At 42.0% G+C, this 25975-nt stretch overlaps 2 protein-coding genes across 3 annotated transcripts; one reads left to right on the top strand and one right to left on the bottom strand.

Annotated features, from left to right (window-relative positions):
- Positions 1–929: 929 nt before the first annotated feature.
- On the bottom strand, positions 930–17235 carry mospd2 (motile sperm domain containing 2). Of its 2 annotated transcripts, none has more exons than XM_069702706.1 (15): positions 17180–17235; positions 17034–17091; positions 16484–16639; positions 15154–15240; positions 14868–15022; positions 13524–13584; positions 13320–13358; positions 12567–12691; positions 11778–11951; positions 7185–7303; positions 3768–3861; positions 3254–3350; positions 2402–2522; positions 2193–2295; positions 930–1493 (listed from the first exon to the last, which is right to left on the bottom strand). In XM_069702706.1, exons 1-15 carry the CDS (start codon positions 17210–17212, stop codon positions 1338–1340), a joined length of 1578 nt encoding a protein of 525 aa, XP_069558807.1. In that variant the 5' UTR covers positions 17213–17235; the 3' UTR covers positions 930–1337. The 2 variants fall into 2 exon arrangements, with proteins under 2 accessions (XP_069558807.1, XP_069558809.1); XM_069702708.1 differs by having other exon boundaries at positions 930–1490.
- A 285-nt stretch (positions 17236–17520) lies between these two features.
- fancb (FA complementation group B) lies at positions 17521–24336 on the top strand. The gene is made up of 8 exons (XM_069702703.1): positions 17521–18787; positions 18898–19053; positions 19152–19241; positions 20062–20190; positions 20880–21052; positions 21984–22402; positions 22484–22724; positions 23541–24336. Exons 1-8 carry the CDS (start codon positions 17750–17752, stop codon positions 23953–23955), a joined length of 2661 nt encoding a protein of 886 aa, XP_069558804.1. The 5' UTR covers positions 17521–17749; the 3' UTR covers positions 23956–24336.
- The last annotated feature ends 1639 nt before the right edge of the window (positions 24337–25975 follow it).

The following is a 25975-nucleotide window of genomic DNA, read 5'->3' as shown; positions in this document are numbered from 1 at the left end:
CCTATGTGTCATACCAAGGCTTTTACTTTTGTTCCCCGGAGACACACACTCCATTAACCCCCCATCTTCTTCTTCTTTTCTTTTTTTTTAGTGCCTCGGCACTTTCTACCCAAATAGTGCAAAATGCATTTCTTAGTGCGAGTTTTACATGCAGCGCTACACGCTTCCTTAAAAACTCTCCAATTCCTTTTACAAACAGCTATTAATGGAGCGGCTTTACAATAAGATATAGAAGGAAACCATATGAAGGGTCACCACGAAAATAGAAGGAGTTACAGACCAAGCAATGCAGGGAATGTTCGGGAAACTAACATTTTGTTGGCTTCAGATCGGCCCAGTGTTTCTAATCAGGAGGGGGATTATTCTACTCATTATTCCCAGAAGTATTCTAATCATTCCTCAAATGTGGGCGGCTACCACCTACTGCGAACAAACTGCGAATGTTAATGCCGTGCGACCCTCGTGTGCACCCGTCCAACAGCCGCACTGCGATCGGTCCTTGTGCGGCCGGCGGCTCGCGTCCTGATTGCTCCGAGCCGGATCTTGTTATAGATATCACAGCTTCCCACTAAGCTACAAGTGGGTTGCGCCGTGTCCTTGTACTCGCCAGTAATTGCTTTGGTATTTTTAGTTTCGTTTACTGTTGGGGTAATTAAAACAAATTGAGGAGATAGTGGAGACGGAGATCTCTTGTGGCTCCTTGGTGAGATTGTGCAGAAGTTTAGTTAGGTCATGTGTTGCGATGTTTTCAATTAGGCAGCTCTGTGTTAATGAGGGTTTATTAAAGAGTGTGAATATTTATGCATAACAGGGCCACTAAAACATCTACATCTCCAGATAAATGCGCCACATGTTTACTATTTATTTTTCTTTTAAATCTTTGCCCGACCTGACGACGAGAAAAGCATTAAAAATGTTAAAATAAAATAAATTGACAAAACGGGTTTATTTCATATTGTGTAGATTTATATAATATAAAAAAAATTATACATTATGTTCACAAAAATAACGATTTTTTTTTCTTTTTTTCCCCCTACATGTTGAGACTGCTGCAATAAATACACAAGTATTTTCACTGACTTGATGTAAGACTATTTCAAAAACTTTATGAATGTTTTTTCTTTCTTTGTCAAGTGTTGGGAAACAGACAATCTCTCTTCATATATTATTAGCTCCACATCAACTCACATGTTGTTAAAGTCAGCCCTGCTCCTTTCCCTGACCGCAGCCTGTTGGACGGGCTTGGGCAGCGTCCCCTAGGTGGTCGACACCGGCGCCGCCGGACCCGTCTTGTGTGCCCTCGGTTGTCAGATGCAGGCGGAGGATGCTGCGGCCGGTCAAGATGGCCGCTGGGATGTGCCCAGCAGGTAGAGACACAGCAGGTTCAGCAGCGCGAGGATCAACACCAACCCGATCAGAACCTTCTGCACCCACAGACACGTATTCAGCTTCTGCTCCAGCCGGGAGCTGCAGGCCATCATCCGCATGAGCTGCTGACACAGAAACCTGGTTTATCCACCCTGGTCGTAGAAGTCATGGAAACATGTCTTTTTTTTTTTTTTGCAAACAGATAGATATGAAAATTAATACCATCCTCATGTCTGTGCTTTACTGTATGAATGAAGCTGGAGCGGGGAGGCAAGTAGTTTATCTTAGCATGCATACTGGAAGCCTGGTGTTCTCTTACACTTAAAAAAAAATGCACCTAACAGCACTATAAATATTTAAAAATACATTTAGTTGTTGTAAAATATGAACAAACAAATACAATTATAATTCGTGAGCTTTCAAGGTGCTGCAAAGACCAAGCCAGGCTAACCGTGAGCCTATTTCCAGTTATTACACTAAACAAAGCGTCAAGAGTGATATCTACCTTTTCGTGTTCCCAAAACATCAAACTATTTCTTTATGAATGTGATAAATCAGGTGGCTGCACTAGATTCAACCTACACTTGATAGTTACTGACATGAACAATATATAAATGTACCATCACGTTGCTCATAACATCTTTATTAGTTTCAGAGCTGTTGCTCTCTTAAGAGATTATTAATAATCCAATTCATGCAGTTATGTTGAACTATAAAGTGTTTTTAAAACAACGATGGAACTCGACAAGATCAATAAGGATCTCAATGAAACAAATATTTAAAGAAAACAAGTAGGTTGAAGCTTCTCTTCCAGCAGAACTCACCGCTGTGTTTAACTCCTGCTGCCCGTCGCTGACTGTCTCCATCGGGCCGTCCCTGAGAGGACTCACCGCTGCTTTACTGCTCTCCAGGACATGACAGCGCAATCTGGAAGAAAGACACCCATCTAATTAGCGGCGCTTATCCGGAGGAAGATATGCAGCCTACAGGTCCGCTGGTGTACTCTAATGAAGACCTGTGCAAACACACTTACCTGTGCTCCATGATCTTAGTTTTTAGTACTTCTTTCCAGAACTGTGCAAATTCTTGAAATCCAACATTGTCCATCTCGGCAGCCATGATCAAAAATCGGTCCTGCGGAGAAGCCTGGGAACCTGCAACAAACCCGTCCAGGCCATCGTTTTACCCAAGAATTAATGCAAGCAAATGCAATTAGGACTAAATTCTTGTTGCAGTTTATTGCTCTTAAATCCTCAATGGAAAGACACATTTTTGTAAACCAATATCGCTTGAAATCCTGACACATAGAAGCAGAACGATGGGATGTTTTACAGAACATGTGAATAAATGATTTAGACTGTTGTTTAAATCGACAACGAAAAAAAAAAAAAAAAAAAAAAAAAAGCTAACTGACTGACTTGGTTTAAACACAGAAACAGAGAGGCTATGTTCAAAGGACTCAGTGTTAGACGGGACAGCATTGTGAAAAACACACACACGCACGCACACACACACACACACACACGCACACGCACACACACCGCAGCATAAAAGCCAGGAAAAAAAAAAAAAAAAAAAAAAAGCAACCCTAAAATAGGCTGCGCTGATTCTTCAGCGCTATGTTCAGCACATCATAACCTCCTGCTGACATTTCAGCGCTTGAAGGCCACAAAATGTCTCAACTCATGCAGCACTGTCAAGTTGTCTGATGGTTTGTTTTGAGGAGATGATTCTTTTATCACTCTTGAAATATGCATGTCAGGAAAAGAAAAAGTGTTTGCCTGCACTTTGGGAAAGGTAACAGACGGGAACCATTTGATATTTCTAGAGGTTCAGCGTTGGGAAACATCTGCTGTGAGTAGAGTGCAGAGCTTAAGTGCAGTACCTCCGTGTAAGGACACCACAATGTCGACTGAAGCTCCAGGTTCACAGTAGCTGCTGCTGGGCTTCACTCTGTACTTCTCAGGTGCTGTGGTCCGTACCTGCGGACACACAAATTAATAAATCATATATTCTTGTAAATAAATGAAATTGTTAAGAGTATAAAAGGTTAGACCAAAAGGAAAAAAAAACGGAAAATCACAATTCCCCAACGCTCATGTTGACGCCTTCATTGAGGTCGTTTTGTCTGACTGATAGTCTAAAACCAGACTATAGTTAATTTTCAATTATTCAAAAGAGCAAAAAGCAGTACATTTTCACATCTGGAAAGCTTAAGTTAGTTGTGCGCCCAACAAATGACAAAGCAGACTAATCACTTGCCAAATTTGTTTTCTGTTGATCGACTAAGATTAATTAATCAATCGCAAAAAAAAACAAAAAAAACTTCTTCTTTTTTTTCTTCTTTCAAACTCATGCCACGTTCACAGGATTAAGCACGCGAGCTGGTTCGGACTCACCTTGAAGGCCACCTTATTTTTGGTCCCATTGCTCAGGATGATGAGGCTTTTCCTCTCCGTCTCTCCAAAACCGAAGCTGAGCTCCTCTGCGGGGCTGAAGAGACAGAAACTCACCGTGTGACATTACTACATTAGAAGGCCGTCTGAGCGGAAATCAGAGGCTGCGCTCTCAAAAATATGCTACCAGGGTTTCCGTTTGCTTCACAACATGCTTCGTTATTTCTCTCGTAAGTTTCTTATCAACACAGACTGGGCATCTACAATTCCTGCTTGCTGCTGTCTGTGTAGCTTTGTCTTGCAACGCATCACGTCTTCCCTGAAGGACAATGTTGTTGCGAGCAATATATTGCAGCTCAACACCATAAAAAGCACACTTTCAAAAACAGGATTCATGCGTTCGTATCGTTTACCACCATTTATTTTTCATTTGCCTACGAAAACACGCCACAAAGGCTTTCACAAAAGACTGCAGGTGAAACTCTCCCACACTTCTTTGAGTCACGGTTAATAGTTTTACTATCAGGAGGAAAAAGGCCTTTGGGAAAACATCAGCAGCCGGCCGGCCGAGCTGTGGCAGGGCACACGAGAGAAAAGGTAAACAGGCAGACACCTGCATCTGCATGGAATTATGTAAGTGATGTAAACACGATGTTTCATGAGTTGGAGGGGACTAGTTTGCTAGATGTCTGACCTAAAAACAAACGTCGTCCGTGCTCCTCTTCCCCTGTGAAAGTTTGGTGACGTGTTGTGGAGTCCTACGGTAAAGCTACAAGTACAAAGCAACGCGAATACTGCAAAGCGTCCTCCTTCCGTATTTTGGTTTCTGACTTTGTCTCAAAGGAGAACAGAGGACATTTAGTTTACATGTGCTTACAGTAGAAACATACAATTGAATTCCAGTTGTACTCCAGGCAGGACAGACCCATATATATTCCAGAGCCAAAGCGAATCTGTGGCTTAAGGTCTAAGCATGAGGCGTTTAGCTCCGCTTGTCGTTGGTAAGCACCCAATTACCTTCTAACCAACTTGGCCGTGATAGCATGTGATTTGATGAATTCGATCTAAGTGCACAGCGAACACTTATTACACTGGGGATACAAACTTCGCCAAAAAGAAACTGGTAAATGGATTATCTGCTTCGTATGAAGCTTCTCATTGATGCAGCTTGGCTATGTTTCACGGACTAGAACTGCCAACAACAAAGCCTTTATTTTCTTTTTCATGTCCTTGTGTTTTCCTTTCCCAGCTGTGGAGTCAGGCACTCGCTTGAGCTCACAGTGAGTCTTCGGGCTCTGGAAACCTTTGGCAAACCCAAGATCAAAGACCCCCACTCTCCTCTAAAGCCCCCAGACTCGAATTATGGCTAACCCAGCTCTAAAAACAGAATTGCATTTAGGGCTCATTTAAATCTGTTTATCACTATAATTCACAGCCCGGAGCTGTCAAAATCCAAAAAACATCAAAGCTGTTACTCAGTAAAAACTGAACTTGGCTGACATTATTCATGAAAATAAGAAGTAATATCATTCACACTGGGTAAATACTTTTACCAAAGGACCGACCAGATCACTGTGATTGCTGTACTACTTTGCAATGCACTGCTTTTGGAGTCAACAACAAGACATTTGCAATCGAGTTAAGGTTCAATTGAAATGCATAATGTGTTTGACGACATGTGGAAGACGTGACAAGTCCTCCTTTCCAGAAGCTAGTTGATCATTGGCCAGTGTTCATCACTATTTAGTGCGGCACCCTGAATAAATTAACACCAACTCATTTCTACTCGATGAATAATTGACTGGAAGCATCCCTAATTCCTGCACGTGTGAAAGATCGATGGGGATAGAAAGGTGCAAACACGTCAATAATGGCTTTAGGCTTTGAGTCAATATGTGAAAACAACATTTCTGCCAATACGTACAAGACAATCACATAAATGTATTTTTTTTCCCCCTCCTTTAGCACAATATCCACTCAGTTTATCAGTTATACCTGACTAAAAGTAAGACAGTCTCTGACAACAATTCAGGAATAAATCACACCTTTATGAACATTGTAATGTTCAGTTTCTGCTCTTTTAGCCAGGTGTACCTAACAAGCTCGCAGCCGAGTGTACATTTATTGAGACGGGAAATAGTGTAAAGCCCCTGAACAAACTTTCATTTTAGTGGAATCATTTGAATAGATGGTTTTAGTCCAGTTTCCAGCGTAGTCTGGTGCGGTTTGGTTGATGATAGTAGATGTGGGAGTCTGGCATGATTTCAAAAGCTAAACAAAAAAACATCTGCTGATCGTGAAGAAAAAGCAGCATGGTTTAAGTGACGTATGTATTTATGCAAATAATTTGGTAGCCATAGAAACAGGCATGCATATCAGCGCGTGAGTGTCGGGGTTTCCCCTGGTCAGACAAAGAAGGAGGGTAAAAGTACACTGAGTAAATATTCTGTCCTAGTCAAGTGTAATTTAGCGGCTCATTGAGTCCATTTAATGTGGCTAACAGAGCAACACCGCACCACAGTAGTGGCCCCCCTCAGACACGTAATACTAATAACCTAAATACCTATTCTATATTTACACATAAGAAACATCTAAGTGCTGAATGACCTGCTGGCAGTCACCAGAATATGATGATGCAGAATGACAGTCTCCGAAGCTCTTCAGTCCATCAGTTACTTGTCAGTCTGCATGACTTCATGGTTCCTCCTCTGGGTTTGTTTGTAAAAAGTCAATGTGAGCATGAAATGGTCCCCAAATACAAGTGTGAAAGCCCCCGAAATATCAAACGGCTCTCTGACTGTACTCGAGATCAGGCAGGAGGTGCTCAGACATCGATGGTCAACATGTGAACATCACTGGCACGAAACACTAAGTACAGCTGAGGCTGATGGGATTGCAATTAGTGGCACTAGATTAATACCTTTTGGTAGCACTAAATGAAAAGCCGTTCAGATTAATGCTCTGGGCACCATGAAAGTCTGTACAAAATTTCATGGCAATGCATCCGATAGCTCTCAAGACATTTTACGAAAAACCAAAAATGTCCACCTGCTGTTGGTGCCAGAGAAAAAAGAAGGGATCACCTAAGTATGTAGGATTCATCTTCTGGAGACCATGAATGTCTGTAATTCCTGGAAATCCATTAGGTGGCTGTTTAGATGTCACAGTCTGGACCGAAGCTGTCAACCAACGGACAGACCGACGTTGCCACACCCAAGGCCACAAGAACGGCTACAACAGCAGACAAAGGAAGTGTAGAGGTCATCTGCCCATTACTAGAAATTGCACTAAAAAGGTTGTGGGAACTCCAGTGTCCGAACAACTTTACTAACTGCAATGAAACCATGAAGATCAATAAGGGCAAGTGCAAGCATATAGACTAATGACAAGACGGACAAGCGCTTGAGCAGTATGACCGACCTAACGTCGAGCAGAGGGCCTCTGAAGGTGGTGAGCGGCTTCCTGGCTCCTTTGGTCCGCCCATTTGTGTCTCCTTTATCGTTGTCCTCTGACCTCAAACTGTCTTCCAGGAAGTTCACCTGAAACAACAAAGAGCACTTAATTAGAAAGACGCACACAATACTGATAATGTAATCGTGTGACCCTTATCTGGTTCTTCTTCTCAAAATGAAATGGTTGACCTTTGCCCTTCATTCAGAGAACGCTATCAGTTAATGAAGGCCTTGACAGCCATCTGTAATGATTAATAACTTGCTCTTGTGAGATAGTGGTGAAACGTAATGTCATCAAAATAGGATCTTTAGAGTGAAAATGTACTTTTTCTTTTAATGGGAAACCCCAACGACGACTCCTGACCCTTGTGCCTGGAGGGAGGCGAGGGGAGGGGAGGGGGGGGGGCAATGACTCATGACTTCAGACAAAACAAAAAAACCACCAAGTGTAATGATATTATTCACACATGGACTCGCTGACTTCAGTATAAACACTCAAACTTTGGCCCGAAAATTCTTAAAACCCACGAGACCGCGCAGCAGCTGACAGGATGCAAAATTGTGAAATGGTTGCATAAATGTATGAATATCGTAGATAAACCGGCTCCGTTTGGGGAGCGGATGGTTGCACAGTGTTTCTGCCACTGCGTGGCGTGAAGAAGGACGGGCCAGTGACCGCGTCAGGTGAGGAATGGAGGGCAGAGGGAGGGCGGGCGGGGTCAAAGGTCAAGGCGCTCCACATGTGACTGGAAGACTTGTGAATCCACAGGGGGGAGTGTGCACGTTGCTCGGATAAGCAACAAACCGTGTAATCTTAATTTAATGGCAGACTGTCATGCGACTGCCACAATGAAGACATCAAGAGATAATCAGCTGCTGATGAAATGTCTCTATTTATTCGTCATTTAAGGGAGGAAGCTTAACACAATTAGGTAATTATGTGAATAGAAACAAGCAAAACATGTGCAAATTTGAATTAGAAATTACACTTTATGTAGTGTGATACAGATATTAGAATTAAACGTACATCATTTGAATGAGAATATTTTAGTGATAAATTTGTAAAACTGATACAAAAATCAATAAACAAAAAAAATTCAATTAAAAATGTAATTAGCACAAAAAAAACACATTAATTAATAATATTAATAACCATACAAAGAAACAAAAGACATCTAAAATGACAGAACTTCATGATTTCTACACATTGTGTAAGATATGAAATGCAAAGACAGAAAGCGCAGATGATTTGAAATGCTCATAATGAGTGGTAGCGTTTTTTGATTTTACAGTACATGATAAGATACAGATCTCCATCATCTAAAAAAAATAAAAATAATAAAAGATAGTTAGATGCACAAAGTGCTTTCGTTAAAAAAAAAATCCTAAAAAGGTAGGCACAGCACAAGATGAAGTGCTGGGAGGTTAATAAGCTGGTCTTGTTAGTAGTTTGTTTGTAGTTTTTTTAATCTGAGGTTAGAAGACAGAAGTAAATGTAAAATGGTTAACGGTCAGTAGTGACTGATCCACTCCGTCTCGAAGAGCTAATTACGATGTGAAATGAGTGTCCCTCTTGGTTCAGCGAAGCAACGAGGTCAAACGTTTTTGTTTTTTTTGCGGCTGTAAACAGGTTTCGAATTGAAATGTAAAGTCCAGGACAGGTCAAAGGAGGGACATGTCCAGGGGGCGGTGACGTCATCAGTCGACTGCGAGGGAGGTGTAGTTGAAACATTTTGAGTCGCGCGAGTACACCTGCCTTTCCAGCGTGCGGACATCTTCCGGAGTGCGAGTTCCTTTGTGTGGGTGTGATGCTACGCTACCTTACCACTTCCAGCCCTTGTTTCAAAACACAAAAAAAGGCAATTAGCTTCCTGATGCCAGTAAGATATCAAACGTAGAGCTTCCCGGTCGCCCAGAAGAGCTCAGGTCGGCGTGGATGGCGGTTGTGGAGAGCCTCCTATTTATTTAGACGAAGCGGAAATGCTTTGCACGAGTACGATGCAATGCGAGTCCCAGACGGGGTTCGGGTTCTGGCAGCCTGCTCTATGAACACGGGGCCAGAGGTTTAGTGGGAGCAGAGGCTACTGGAAGTCAAGTCTCACTCATGAATGCGAAGTGAAACTATTTCACTCGGCGCAAGCAAGAATGCAGCAGGTTTGAAAACATGTCAAGAGGCAGCCGACGCTGCTGCTAACCTATTATTACAGTTACCAAGTTCTCATCTCAACCTCTCAACATTTCCTCCCTCCCATCTGACTTCAAGTACTTAACTTTGCCCTTCTTTATATCGTGCTTTAATTGGATACTTGTAATTCAGCATAACGGCATAATAACTCCCTTACAAAACTGTGGGTTTGTGAGGGAGTTATTAGGTAAGTGTTCTTATCAACTAGATAACTTGAAAGCCTTGAGTGTGAAAGCTTCTGGTCACATAAGGGTCTGGGTGTGTGTGTGTGTGTGTGTGTGTGTATGTGTGTGTGGGTGTATTATGACATTTCCAGGCTTCAGTTATAATGAGCATGTGACCTTTTAATTGCTATTACAATTCACCCTGCAAGGTTGCACTTTTTTTTGGAAGACTGTTGAGCTCCATATTCTGTCACATTGAAGATTTACAAACCCAATGACCATGTGGTTGTCAGGCATGTTCATACACTTCCTTATGTTATTTATAGTAACATGTTCTCTCTGTGTTAAGTGTTTAAGTGTCAAGCCATCCTGAAAACAATCTTCCTCTTTCCCACAGAGCTGACTCACATGTTTTGAAAAGTCATTTGACACCTCAGATGACTGCAGTGCTTATAATACTATTGCTTGGGTGTGCAAAATAAAATTACGCAGATATGCACCTTTTCTCTGATTGCATGCAGCGCAGATTCATGACCCTCTCACCAAAAAATATGCCAGAGAGAGTGCGAACATTTTCCTATTTTTACAGTAAGAGCATTCCCATGCTTCAAACTTGTGCTTTTAGATTAACGTTGAGACTTACAAATGAGTGATTTGCATATCTCCGCTTTGCAAATCTAAATCTATAATTCATAACCAATGTGGTGTTCATTAAAAGGTGGCAGCACTGTTTATTTGGTGGGACTTTGGTGGGAGGCTCGTGGGAGTAGCTTTGTGTGACTCCAGTAGACTCTCCAGTTGACACAGTTAGTTTCCTGCAGGCAGTTAGAAATGAAAACAAAAGGCTGCTCGTCCTCGTCCTCTCTCAAATGTAGGTTAACTAACTAAGTCGGCTGCTCCCTGGCTGTGAAAGCAAATCAACATAATATCTGTAAATAACATCCACAACATTATATAACAAACCAAAGAGAATCAATCACCAAAGTAGAAAACATGCACCAATATAATGTAAATATAGCACTTTGATCAATAGGCCTTTACTAATACTGAGCATATCCTGAGGTAATCTATTTCCATGCAGGTTTTCTTTGCATGCTGCTGGCCTGAAAAAAAGCTAAATAGACTATGAGGTGAAGACTGGAGAGTCCTGCAGGGAGTGAGTAAGAGTCTTTGACATAAGCTGCAGTCTCAACTGCAACCAGGGTGCAAAGGTGGTGACACCACAGTAAGAGTGAGGCGGCGGAAATTGCAGCACATTCAGCCCGCGGGACTAAGAGAAGCAGTTTGCCGTCTGCGATGCAAAAGGGGCGCTTTGTTGGCAGGATTTAATTGCGGTCAGATACACTGGGAGTCACCTTCACAGGGACAATGAGCAACAGCTTCATGTTCACCATGTGCGAGCGTTATTTGCCACGAAGCGGCCCGATTACGTGTCGTCATCTGACTTAAGGGAAACGAGTGAAAGGAGAAACAGGAGGAATCTCTGAAAATACGGCACGTAATCTGGCCATTGGCAGGAAGTCACATCTCCAAGAGGTGAACTGCCTGAAAGGCCCGAATCTGAACGCAATCGTGACTCAATCACTTTCAATTCACTTCACCTGTGAGAGCAGTGTTTCTCCGAGGAGTGCACAAAGCCAACGACACCAGGACTCCTATTAGCACACACCGGCAGTGGACTAAATCAAAACTACTTCACAGTGAGCTTTTGAAATCAAAAGGACTTCAACACAAACCAACTGTCTTGGTGATTTCAAAGGTTGTAATTTTCCACAGCACACTGAGAAATTAGAGAGTATTCGCTATTGATTTATATTTCAAACATGAATAATTATTTTTATTTAAAAAAAAACATCAAATTAACTATTTGAACCCAGTAATATCTCAGTAGAAATATCAATATAATAAATAATGAATTTCAGTCATCAAAATACTGCTTTCATCATTTAATCATTACAACAATTCGCTATTAGCTCAACCCGCCGCTGTGGTTGTGTGAAACATGCTGGTGGTGGATGGGAAATATCACTTTATGCTTTTTAAACAGGTTGAGAAAATGTGCCTGGTTTACGTTCATTGGGATTATTTTGCACAATAATCTATATTTTCGGTGGCTTTCGTGATTTTGCAGCGCCGCTTTTGAAACACTGGAGCAGTTGATAACAATATTAAGAGTCTGCGAAACTTAAAATAAACTTGAAAGAAATTGTACCTTTTTGGGCTTCGCCACAACATCAGAGCTGAAGCTGGACTCGAGGGCATCTTTGCTCTCCATTTCACCCTCTTTGCTCTCCGTGTCGTCCTCACTGACAATAGGCCCGTTATCACAGATGGGTGTTTGGAAGTCATCGTCAGGAAGAGGCGGGTAGCTATACTTGAAGGAGTCCTGGAACATAGCCAGATTAGTTATATCAATACAAGCATCGTTATAAAAGTGGAGAAGTAGTTCGTTCAAATTAGGGCAGTCATACAAGTACGGCTTTGATAAGTACAAAATATGAGTACAGAATGTTTCCAGATCTTGCATATGACCCAGCATAGGTCATACAAGGACAAATTAGTAAGACAATATAGTATAATTTATGTTTATTATCTAATGAAGAGACCAAGTTAGATTTCTTTATCACTGGCAAGTGGACAGGTGAGATCTGACAAACCTGATCGACTTTTGTAACATACAGAGGCGTGAAAAAGGATCCACATTCATTGTTTTACTACCTTTAAAGCTGAATTTTGTAACCTTAAATATCAATAAAAATGTTATGAATAAGAAACGCAACAAAATGTAATGTGGTAAAACACAGACTGATCTTTTAACTTTTTTAGTTATGATTACAGTTTACACAACAAAACTTCATAATCACATCTTCATTACAATGAAATCCCAATAAAAGATGAGAAATGTCGCCGAATTATTGACCAGTTCGAGTCGCAAGCTCATCATTTAAAGCCACATTGGAAATTTAGTAAATGAGACGTGTTGAAGGACATGAAAACATACCGTTCCACCCATGTGAGGTGGCAGGTACTCGGGTTCTATGAAGTTCTGGATCTCTGATTTGGATGCAAACTTGAGCTTGCTGATTGCCTCTGGACCCAACCAGGACTTCACAATCTTCCATGCAGCTGTAGCGAAGAGACATGTGCGATGATTGACACGTCACAATCAATTATCATCTCATAAATCACCGATAAACAACTAAATATAAACGTTTCGATGGTTAGCCGTGTCACAATTTGCCCGATTTGCACAAATGCCTGATCGCAACTATCCGAGCCGACCGCCCTATATTTGCATAATCTTTGGCATCGTTTCATTCATCAGCTGGATGAAACCAACACAAATATCATATCTTTCATCTCTATTTCTGTGTCATCTGAAGTTCGAAGGGCACTCTTTTAATGATGTCACCTCATCGTGCCCCCTTCTTCTGGTGTGGTTCAATAGCACATACATAATGACTCAGTGCCACCATTATACAGTTTATTTTGATTATTGGTGCCTATTATCTCTGACAGTAAATCGTTAAATATCCAAGTTGTTATCCATGTTTACTTTTATATTCCAATGTTTAATGCCTAAACGTGTCTCTTCTTCCTCATAAGGTGTAATATTAAACTACTAGGCTTATTCCATAATGGTGGCATAACATGAACCGTGTTTAGTTGTATGACAGTTCATAGTCAACTCCATTTTCACAATCCTGACAGCCCGGTGTATGGTTTTCCTAAGAGTAGGCAGACTCATTCTCACCATTCATGATCCAAGGCATATCCACTATGATCATTTTGGCTGAAATGATAAAAAAAAAAAGACCAGGTATGTCAGTGAGTTTTATGCTTGAAAATCCCCAGGTTTGACATTAAAGTATCTGCAATCACTATTAATAAGTGAATGTGACATATGTGCAGGTAAATAAATATTTGTTTTGCTTTTATAACAACTTGTGTTACTTACATAAAAACTTTGGATAATATACTTTGAAGCAATTAACAATGTACTTCACAAAGTCCATGTCCTGAAACACAAAGGAAAAAAAAACAAAAAACCCTCAATGATTCATAAAGCAGAAGCACACAAAAGGATTCCAGAATAAAATGTGCTTTAACAAACAATTTTCACTGGAGAATGTTTGTTCTCTCTGAACCGCCTCTAGATCTGAAGTGACCCACTTAACATTAAATGGAAATTCATTACAAGCTCCTCTGAACGGTACCCTGCTCAGTCCGTCTCAAATATCATCTATATTTTTGTTATGAACAATTAGCAAAATAGACACGCTGCTTTTAAAGGCTGCTTTGCTCCAATTTGATCGCACCACATAGATTCAACCGTCAACTTTTCCAATTTCAAGGAGACATTAGTCCTGAAAACAAGTTACAAAAATAAAATTCCCAGTCATCAGCTGAGCATTAATTCATTTTCTCTGATTCAACCACCAAAGACAGATATAAAATCCCTTACTGTAAATCCCACCTAGAACCTACTCACCTCCAGCTCTAACATCCTGCTATGTTTTAAATCATTTTAGCTGAATTTGAAAAAAAAAAAAGAAAAAGAAATTTCACCTTCCTGTTTTATGTTAATTGCAATCATCAGGCAAACAGCCAATATGTCAATCGATACAAGCCTTATACGCTGGCTCGGCTCCATAATTGGCCAGAATCCTCATTGCTATGCAGGAGACTCACTCCCGGGTCATAATGAGATCATGGCGAGCCCTGCTGTAGTTACCGCTGTGGTTCAACACGCCTCACGACAGCTGCTTTCCAAACTGATCTTCTAATCTACCTCATTTTACATTTGTCTCATATAGCTATTTATCCCTTTTTGCCTTGTCAGTGTTGGTTTATTTGTATTTAATTGAGCCATTTCTCCGGGAGAGAGCCCGGCCAATGAAATGCACTCGCTGACGGGGAGAGCTCCATCAAGCAGCTAACGCCTGCGTCACGGCGAGTCGACGGATTAGGCAGCCCACTCGAATTGACCATCAGGATTTAAAGGTTACTTTAATCTCCAAAGTGTAAACCCACTGAAGACCATCAGTCCCTGCAAGACCACAGCGCTAACAGCAGAAAAATAAAATATATATGCATCAGTGCAGTGAGTCACAGCACAAGGGCGTCGTCTTTTTCTAATACAAGAGTGAATCTTGTTTAACGGCAAAAGCAATTAAATACAGTCCCAGATATTAACAGCAAGCAAAATTAGGCGGGAGTAGATCACGAGACACAAACTAAAAAGAAGGTCGAAGATCTAATAAATAAAATCGCCTGTTAAGCAGCATCTTCATGGACTTACTATATTGCTGATGCCCGATTCTGCCATGTCAAACACAACAGTGAGAGGCATCCCAGGTTCTTTCTTTGCGTACTGCTCCAGCCAGAAGGCAATGTACTTCTTCTTGTCGAAGGTGCTTTTTGAATCCTTGATGTGGAGCTTCACCTTAAACCAGACTAAAACACAGGAGATGATTTTTGTTAAAAAAAATAAGTTCGAGTAGTTTTGTGCGTTTCGTCGCAGAAATAACTTTTCTGACAAAACAAACAAAAGCTGGTTTGCGGGTGCGTGACATCAGAGGACGTACAGAGCTTGTTGCCTTCTCTGTCGTAGCCATGAAGGTAGACGGCACCGGTCTCGAACATCCATTTGGGAATAGTGTTCTCGTTAAGATCTGAAACGCACAGGAAGGCACACGTTACACCGTTTACCGGCGTTTGTTCTCATTCATAGCATTAACTACACTTTCGGTCACGGCTGTGCCAAAGCTTTGGAATGATAAGCCTCCTCAAGCGATCACATGTTCCCCCTTCATTGACAAATCTCAAGACGTACATGTTTTCAATGGCCTTTGGTTGCGTTTAGTATTTCATATTTCTTTGATTTTCATAAATCTATTTCACAAGTTTTATTCTGTTTACATTTATGCACATTATTTTGACATTGCCTTTTATTCTGTGATTGTTAGTCGTTGTTGTTATTCATGCCTTTGACTACTGCCATCATTTCAATCTCTATTGTGAAGTAAAAACAATATCATATTGGAAGCAAATGGGGGCAAGGTTATTTGAAGTGCATCTTTTAGACTGGCGTCCTTCATTTCTTTGTTTTGAGGCACACAATATCTTTTATTAGACAATTTTTGTTTTTGTTAAAACACTTTAAACTGTATCACATATATATATATATATATATACCAGGACTAAACAGCAGGACTTTCTAGCCGTTCAGAGGAAGTCACTCATTTACTAGCAGCTTTGTAAAACCTCACAGATAATAATAACATGCTACTCAGCAAAAAAATGTCCAATGACGAAATAAAGAACAAACAGCAGATGGACAAAGTCAAAAGTCAAATGGCCCACGACTGAAGACGCAAATAAAAAAAGATTTCCTAAAAAGAACTGTTTGATAAATTGGATTTGCTGGATAAAATTTTTTTTTTAAATCCACAAACAACAACCCGAAGCAATTCCTCTGAAGAAAAGAGCACGGCTTGTTCTCGGGGGAGCTTGTGTATGGAGATAGAGGCGTTTAACAGACAATGACCCTCTGTCTGGGTTCATCCCAGAGGAGCACAAAGACAACCGCTGATTTGTGTTGCAAGCCGGATAACAACTAAATACGGCAATGTCAACATGTCTACTTTTATCCCCGGTTTGGACGTTGTACCTGCAGCACCAGGAGTCAAAAACAGGCCATAAAAACCCTCGTCATCTTATCTGGTTTTGTTAGTTGTGGACAGACACTTTTTTTTTTTGAAGAAGAAGAAGAAGAACTTTGGCTTTTGTGATGAAAAACGTGTTTTCTATTTTCACACCTAGATTTTAGTAGTACTAATAGTATTATAAATACACAGATGTGAAATCCTGTTTCTAAGAATCGGGGGGGAGGGAGGGGGGATTACGACATCTTACCGTTCACCCCGTACTCTTTCCTCCACTGAAAACTTTCATCAATCATTTTTAAGGCATCATCGACAACATAAATCCTCCATGTCAGGTAGCCCTCCACCAGAGCGTCGTCGGTCTGAAGCCTGTCCACGTCCCTGGGGTCGTACTTCTCACCCGGATCTGACAAAACACGAACAAAGATGGACAAACTTAAGATGCCTTTCAACAGGTCAAGCACAAAGTTTCACTTTCAATTTGTGCATTTTTTTTTTACTTTCTAGTTTAAACCCCCACAAAGTCCATATTGTGCTGTAAACTCACGTGAAGTACCCCTCCACCCCTCCACCCCCCCCACAAAGTGGAGGCCATGACGTCATACCTACCGGCTGCATTTACTCTCAACTAAGTATACTTAAAGCTAACGTTAGCTGGTTGGGAGCTTATCCGGATCTTTGAGGTCACCATGTTTGAAAACAACAACAACAACAACAACAAAAAACACTACTTTGAATTGTGTGGGAGGACAAGAAGACACATAAATGTTCAAGCTTAAATCCACAATACGCGGTGTTACCTTGGAGAAAATCACTCTTGAACCGTTGCCTCGTCTCCTCAATTTTCTTTTCGAGGTCCTGTCCCGACACAGAAGCACATCTTTAAAATGTAAACAAGCACAACAAGCAAACCGGCTCACGAACCCCTGCACCGAAGACGGTTTACCTGCGCTCCTTCGTGTGGCTCAAGTTCAGCCATATTCAGCTGTTTCTCTTTCCCTCCCCCCCCCTACCGCCTCAGGCCGTCGTCGTCGTCGTCGCGCCGCCGCCGCCGGTGTCTGTTGCGAGTTCCGCGTCGAGAGGCAGTTGGTCAGCTAAGATGTGTTACTGGCTGAATCAGTGCGGAGTGAGAAACTGGCGTCCGGTCGCTGCCATTTTGGTTCCAGCCGTGGCCACGCCCCCTCCGCTTTAGAAGGAAGAAGGCGGGCCGTTTGGATTTAGACAAAACAAATCAAAAATAAACGCTTTCAAACTAATTAGTCATACAATAGAAACGGGTTTAAAAATAAAAACAGGAACTACTTAGCGACACACTTTCAGCTGACTCGTCAACTCAACTTCTGTTTACCAGCTCGTACCCACAATGCACTCGGGCAAACCGGAAGCGTTCAGTTTCATTTGGCGCGCTACTTCGCAAGGCGGTATGAAACATCGCGTACGACTACTTTTCCACCACACGACTCCTCTACGTTTCGCAACTACTCCACCTTTTATATAGACAAGCGACATTTCTGTCATGAAAGTGACATTTCACAGCTGTGAAAGCCCGAGCTGCGCAAAAAAAAAAGAAGAAAAAAAAGGAGGTTTTGCACGTTGGGAGGAACCCGAAGGAAGCTTCCCTGTCCCAATAATGGAGAGACCGCCCTCGGGAGATTGGTACCGAAATCCCCATCGGCTCTCCCACTGTGGTAAAGTAATCTCATTCAACTGCAAACGGACTTCGGCCACGAGTGACGGCGACAGAAACGAGTTGGTGTTCCGCAGCTTCTCGTTTGAACGGGAGGACGAGAGGTTCGTGAAGGCAGCAGAGGGAACAGCTGTCATCAGCAGGAGGACATCCGCTCACGTGGACGTTGTGACGTGTAAACCCGCTGCCCACGTTCAGAAGAGAGTCTCACTCCCGTGTGTTTTAGTGACTAAAAAGAGTGAGAAAGCCCAGAGCTTCCGGTACAGCCTCCTCACGCTGAGCAGCTCAAACGGCCTGCAGCCCTGCGTGGAGTTCAAGCTCCCCTATCAAATGAACGAGGGTGTGTACGTCCTGCAGGGTCCCACAGTGGTGTGGACCCACGAAAACAAGGTCTTCTATACATCTGCACGGGCCGCAACAGGGGTGAGACAAGTACCCGTCCGGTTGTCCCACTGTGTCGTTGGAGAACTTCCCCTCTGCGGAGGACAGGTTTTCGTTCTCGGGCTTTCAGAAAAGTCTGAAAGCCCGAGTGACCCGTCCACAAGCGAAACCTTCGGGTATTTCGTCGAGGGTGGACGAGTGTTCGACGGCACGATGATTCTACCCCCTCCCTACATCCGCGTCACGCGGTGCGTCTCGGTCCTCTCGGCTGCCAGAGTGGACGGCCTGCTGAAAGTTGCCGCGGTCGCCGCGACCTCTCACCGGCAACTCGTCCACTGTGAGGACGGAGTCGTAAAAGACGTGTGCCGACTGCCGTTCCAGCGACCTGAAACAATTCAGGTAGTTAACACGGGGAGAGACGGCTGCCTGTTTGTCATATCTTTTCACCAGGGGCACGTTTGCGCCGTGCGGCGGGAAACGTTTCAGGTATGTGAAACTTGAGATTTTATTATATTCTGACCTTCTGTATTTTCTACAGATCTATTCTCATTAAATGTATAAGTTTTTACATTGTTGAACACTCCTCTCCTCTCCAGGTAGCTTCCCTGTGGTCAGGCGTCAGCTCCGTCCACGTGGACGACTTCCTGGGATGCGGAACGGACCAGATGCTGCTGGTGTTCAAGGATGGAGGTGCAGCAGGACGGCCGCTGGAAAAATTCCTCATCACCGACCTGTGTGGTGTCTCCTACTCGGTGAGGCGTATTATTTACCCGTCGTGAGCCGCGATAGTTTTGAAGAGTTAGATTTTTAAAAGAGCGGCAGCGTGTCAAATTAACAAAACATGTTTCAGCGCGGTCGGGACACCGAAGCACCGAATCCATCCCCTCCTCCACCGGAGAACCGTCTCGTCACTCTTCAGGCGTTAGAATCCAGACTGCAGGTGAGCTTTTATGACATCAGTGGAGAAAATTATAATTTAATGCCATTCATCTTTTAGTGTAATCCCAGCAAGACAAGATGGTATTGGGTTTTTTTTACAAAGTTTTTTTAAAAATAATTAGAGCCTGACCGATTTATTGGTTGGCCAAATTCGCTGGCTGATTTCGGCCTATCAGAGACATATTGGTGTTGTTTAATATGATAACTACTTTTTACAGAATATAATGCAAAAAAAAAAAAAAAAAATGCCTGTGGTAATTATCTACTTGTGTTTTTAAAATGTGTTGTTATTTAAAATGATTATATTTCCATTGAAGTGAAGTTCACTGTTTCATTGTACTGATATAATTTTGGACAATATGTTTTATCATTCAGCTGAAAATTGTCCAGCCTCCATTACACAAGTGTTTGATAACCACACTTTGGTGGACATATCAATATCATAATTCTTTTTTTTTTTTATTCCTAATATCAGGATTGACTCCAAAAATCCAGTATTGATCGGGCTGTACAATTAATTAATGACCCCAGCAAAAATGAATGAATAATTCATGTTTTTCTTTTACGTGTGTGAAGACTTCCGTTTAAAATATGGTTTAACGAGTGGACACAAGTGTTCATTGTTTGCAGCATCAGTTTGTACATATTCATATGTAACTGTGTGTTGTCATGATGACCAGATCGAAGCTATTGTTCCCAATCATTATACATTGCATAATCAATCGCCTGTTAATGATATTTCTATTCGGTGTCAATGACATGAACCTAATTATGTGTATGTGTTCAGCTAACGTGTACCCGTGTACTGATTTGTACTGCAGAGCGGGCTGACCGTCCTTCAGGAGCTTCAGAGAGAAGTGAGGGTGAAGGACCGAGTTCTGCAGCAGTCGGTGCGAGCGCTCGCTGACGTGGTCTCGGACAGGGAGTCCGTTCTCACCCAGCATGAGCAGGTACTGGTCGTGTAAGGAAATACAAATGTGCTATGACAAAAAACAAAAAAATCGGCATGCTGTTGCAGTATTTGGCTGTTTTTTTGTTGTTGTTTTTTTCACCGGTTTGGGAGCTAGTGACAGTTTTCATGATCAGATCACAACATGTGTGTCCTTGTATGAAATATTACATAAGATAAGAGCGATGAGATAAGACTTTATTAATCCCATGGTAGGGAAGAAAAAATATGGTAGTAATAACTTTGCTGCTTACTGTTCGCCACGTCATAATTTATACAAGACAAAAAAAAACAATGGCATGTAAAATGAATATATATTGTGTTTGTTATCTGGATAGTAGCTGTTGTAATTTTCGATAATGATATCTATATCTTGCTGGCATGTGTTATGCTCAATTAAAAACTTGCGTGGGTTTAGGATTATCTTATTAAGGACTGATCTAAATGGTGCCTTTACTGATTCAATAAATGTGTACATTTCCTGAAACAAACTTCTTCTTCTTTTTTTTTAAAGCAGATTTCAACTACTTTCCTGTATTTGGACCGGCAGTATTACAGCAACACTCTTCAAGTCCACTATTGCTGTGCCTTATTGGCTATTCAAATAGAAACGTCTGAAACAAACTGCTGTTGCTGTCAGTGCTGTCACACATGTCATTGCTGATTACAGTCTTTGCACTTTCTGTGTAGGAAGGCCTTATTGCTCTGTGGGACTGTGATGATGAGTCAAGGGATGAGGCCTCGGATGACAAGATGCAAGACACGCCAGCAGTGTCTTCAAAACCTCACTTTGACAAGCTGTGGCATCGAATCACTGAGGACCGAATGGTTGTGGGAGTGATTCTAACTGCCGACAGCTCCGTGTAAACGTGATTTATTTTTTAATTGAAGTGGACTGTGTATGTTTTTTGAATGAGAATATATTGCCTGAACGGTCTGAGGTATCGGCTCTGTGTGGTCCGCTGAACATGACATTATCATAACACTTTCGTAGTGATTCTTCTGAGATGCTCATCTACTTCATGTCTCATCATGCATAGGTGAGTTCGTCTGGTTGAGTGTATCCACGGAAAAGATACAGCCAATATTGATACGGCACTAATCAAGTGACTGTCCAGCTGTCACACCACGTCATTACTGCCTGATTAGATTCATCTGAATTAAAACACTGGCCGTTTGTTGAGGTGGACAGATCATGTCGGTAAATTATGAAAAACATAGAGGTTTTTCCACACGATTAAATCAGTGAGGAATTATTTTAAAGGAAATTAATACCTAATTTCTGTCAATGAAACAGCGCTAACTGAATAAGATGGTTTTTTTTTGCCTTTTTGATCGCCCCTCAGTTCCAGGCAGATGCAGGGTGAATAGGTGGTCACCATGGCAACATGTTTTTAATAACTCTCCCAGCTGCTTTTTGTGGGAACATGAAGCGATCGGATTCCTCCATCCACCTGTTCTTGTTTTTGTTTTTTTCTCATTTGAGAACATGAGGACGAAAACTACTTGTGGCATGACTGGCTCAAGAGCCCATATACTATTGCTGTTTTTGATTGGTGCACTTGGGCAGCTGATGTAATTTCACCACCTGGAATTGTTGTTGTTAATTAGTTCACAAGCAGTCTCACACACACACACACACACACACACACACACACACACACACACACACACACACACACACACACACACACACACACACACACAGTCTGCAGGTATTTATGTCATTTCTGGTCTAATTATCAACTCGCTGTGAGATATCTGATTGTTAGTTATGTGCTATTTCTGTTCCAGACCAATGTCCAGTGTGAGCTTATCCATCCTGACAGAGACGGGCCAAAGCTCAATGCCCGCAGTCATCCAGACCCAGAGCCAAGTGTTCTGGCTCCCTGCGCCCTCCTCCTCCTCCTCTTTCTCCTCCTCCTCCTCCACGTTCCCAGAGCCCGCAGCCAAAAGAAGCAAGCAGCACAACGCCAGCAGACCCAATGATCTCAACACATGCAGACTGGCTGTGACTGCAGTGACCGAGCTGACACCTTTGTTGAACTCTGGCTGTGTCAAGTGCCGTGTCATGCTCCATTCTGTCCAGAGACTAGATGCTTTTGCCCCCATGAGCGACTCGACACCACTTGTCCTGCATTGCTGTCAAATTGCTTTAGAGATTAATAGTAGTATCCAAACCCAACTGCTGAAATCCCCCCAACTCAAAACAGGTACAAATCTCAACAAGCCTAAAACTCGAGGTTTTAATCCTGACACATGAATGTTCATTATTGTCTTCTTTTTTTGCTCAGATGAGACGAGGGAGGACTTCCTGAGTCTGTTGGCAGTGCTGGATCGCTGGGTCTTCCACATAGACTCACCTGATTACAGCTTAGGTGATATAGATGGCTGGATGCAGAAAAGAGTGGGCTGTAACAAGATAGAAGTGAGCCCTCGGTATTTCCTATCAAATTCTTCAGGACCAGCTGCTCTCATGCTGCTGCACTGGCATCAGATAACACCTTTCCAGGGAGAGCTGTCTGTCCATTCCAGGTAAATCATGTTTATTGACAGACACTACTAAGATGGCTGAATTACTGACCTTAGAAGTGTATGTATTGATGGATAGTATTCCACTGTTTATTAACTATAATTGAATTATTGGTTCACAAAGTAGGATGTTTTTTTTTTTCCAAAAATAAAATTAAACGTGCCTACTGGATCATACGAACAAACAAGAACAAAATTGTTCCGTGGCACTATTAGCAAAAAATCCACAGGGCATCTTTAATAAGGTATTACATTTGTCCTTTATATCCTATTTTCAAAATGCCAATTTCATGTTTTCCTTATTAAGAATTTTCTTTGGTTTGCATGACCTGAAATGTTATATGCTGCTAATATGATAGTCATGCAAAGTCAGAAAAATCCGGAATAATGAATTTTAGTTCAATTACTAACTGTAATATTACAGCTCAGTGTACTGGTTGAAAAAAGTACTTCCAGGGATTGATTCAATTTCATTTAAAAGGAAAAAAAAGAAAGGTTTATCTGTAAGTACAGGTACACACTGCTCAATTTATATTAGTAGATTCAAAGTTGACAAGCCTTTGAAGTCGACTGAGATGTATGGCGGCCTGAATATCAAAGAGATTATGATTCTCCGGCAAGCAAAGCACTTAAAATTACAAATCCTGTAAATGAACAGTGAACAGGCTGACAAATGACAAAAATGGTAAAAAAAAGAAAAGAAAAAAAAAAAAAAAAAGAAAAGAAAACGACTTCAAGAAACTTAAATCTTTTTTAAATTTATTTTAACATGGTTTATGAAATAATATGCAAAATGTTGCTGTGCTGTTTTATTTGCAGCCAGTTACAGATGCTCCAGTTCTTGAACTCCCTGTTGGCGTTCCTCCCTGCGTCCTGCTCCCTCCAGCCTGTTGCAGGTACAACAGGCCAGGGGGTGGCTCAAATATTTGCATCCGCCCTGGAAAAAGAAGTGGTGTCTCTCAGAGAGTGTGCGTCGCTGCTCCTCGGTGAAGAAGACGAAGATGAGGCAAAGAAGAAGAGCTTTGGACAGGAGGTAACCCTTGAGCCAGGCTCTGTAGAGGGGCTCCAGAGGTGTAGAGAGGCGTGGCAACAGGACATGGAGAGGAGTAGGATGAGGTTGAGCCCCCTGGTGGATGTGGGGAGGTATCGTAGGCTGATTAAAAGCATGTCAAAAGTCCAACTGGCTGGGGATTTGGCAGCTCTCTTAAACACTCGGAGGACTTTGCTCGGATAACATGCTTCAGACATGATTATTGTTGAGTCCCATCACTATGGTATGTGTGAATGAAAAGAATGCCAACTCTTTAATAGTAGGTTGTGTCAAGTGTGATCACCAGAAATATACACCTCCTCATGTATGTAGACCCCCCCTCCCCCCATCGGTGGCTTGCTTTGTGTTCAGAGCTGAAGTCACACAGCCTCTTAGGATTTATATCTATCCAGTGTTGACTCCTGTGAGGAGCCTCAGCCCATTTCTATTGGCTCCCCTCCCGGGTTTCACAGCCTTAATATAATACACGCTTGATACTGCTCTCTGCTCATGTTATTCTTCTGTTCATTTCCCTTTAGACCCTTTGTGTTTAGAAAAAAATTAAATAAAATGCTCTTTTATGTCTGCTGCTGCCCGTGCTGTTCAGTAGGAGACAGAGATCCCTTTCATCTTGTAGTGAGAAACTGTTTGTGTTATGAATAAAGACGGCAGATGAAGGCCGTGCAAAACTTTATACAGCTACTCACTTGGCTGTATGGCACTGAAAGCTTTTAGTGGTACTTCCCCCTCATGGTTCAGTTATTTTGCCGTGAAATGAGGTAAAAAAAATAAAGTCCTCGGATGGTTTTTCTCTTGTGACTTTACACAGCCTGACAGAGATGTAAGTACATCACCATTCATGTAAGTAAACAGGAAATGATAGTTAAAACAACCTGGGTTTTGCTGGATACATGGAGTCAGGGTAGTCTGACCAGTAGTTTTGGCTAAAATAGATAGTGAGTTTTATTTTTTCCTCCGAATGGGAGCTGGATTTAGTTTGTTCTGGGAGCACCTCCAATCTGTTTGTTGTACTCAGTCTGAGGAGAGATAAACTCTCCTTTTACACCTTGAATTTTTCTGCTTCACTGCACCTAACTGCTTCCGCTGGACTCATTGCCACAACACTCCTCTAAATAGCTCAAACATTGTACTTAAAAGCTTCCTGTTTTCATCAGTGATTCCCAAGGTGTTGCCTTAAAATAGTAATGCTGCTGTAAGGTAATGAAATGTTATTCAGGTTTTTCCTCATGTTGGAGTGTAACTATAGATCCAGTTTGCAGCTCTGTTGGCTAATCAACTTATAGCCTTCTGTGCAAGCTGATCACACACAAGCACTTCCTTTTGCTCTTTTAATCCCTCACGTCCAGAAACCACCACAGCCCTCTTGGCTGTGATACAAACACCTCTGTCACTTCCAGCAGTGAAGAAGAATTCAGAATCCTCTGCAGTAAATAACACCAGTAAATAGCCAGGGGGAAATGGATCACATGTGGAAAGGAACATTAAATTGTATTGGTGTTCCCTTAGAGCCCCGACTGCCACCCAAGTAAAATATGTGGTCTGTCGTCCCATTATTGCCCGTTAACCTCTATTTACCGTGAGTGGTGAAAGAACATTGCAGGGTTTCTACCCTCTACTGAAGCCCCCCCACCCCCTCTCCCCTGATGGGTAATTAAGAGGTGGAAGAATAATATTTTTACTGCTGTTATAGAAAAATATCAGACATGGAGGAAACCAAATCTGCACCTCATTTAGTTTATTAAAGCAGAGTCTGCAGTTCTGGAGAGAGATCGTTGCTACTCAAACTCAACAGCTCAATAAATACAACCCTCCCTTCAGTGCTTCTTCACAAGCTCCGCCTTCCAAAGTGGCGTTGCCAGGCGACCACTGGGCTAGATGTCCCAGCCTCATCCGGTGTGGATGTCTCTGTCTTAATAGCGAAAGCAAAAGAGACGTTATGATATAAAATGGAATCAAACCATCGACGTGCAAGCACACAAGTGCAGCGTTCAAAACGCAACCGAGTAAAAGCTGTCAAAAGTGAGGTGTTAAGTTTGTTTTATAAAAACCGTAGCGACCAAAGAGAGGACTGAAGGTTTGAACCTGGAAGCTAACAACGAATGCAACGTTACCAGGAAGAGAGTTTTAAATTATTCATCAGTACAAACAATCCTACGGACGCGTGTTTTTAGGTCTATGAAAATCTCTGTAAACACGTTCAATG

This window comes from Brachyistius frenatus, unplaced genomic scaffold, assembly GCF_029030835.1.
Source record: "Brachyistius frenatus isolate BFR_SWC_R1_liver_20210118 unplaced genomic scaffold, ASM2903083v1 Contig_42, whole genome shotgun sequence".
NCBI lineage: Eukaryota > Metazoa > Chordata > Actinopteri > Embiotocidae > Brachyistius > Brachyistius frenatus.
The sequence above is the reverse complement of the archived record's forward strand: the minus strand, read 5'-3'. Positions and strand labels throughout refer to the sequence as shown.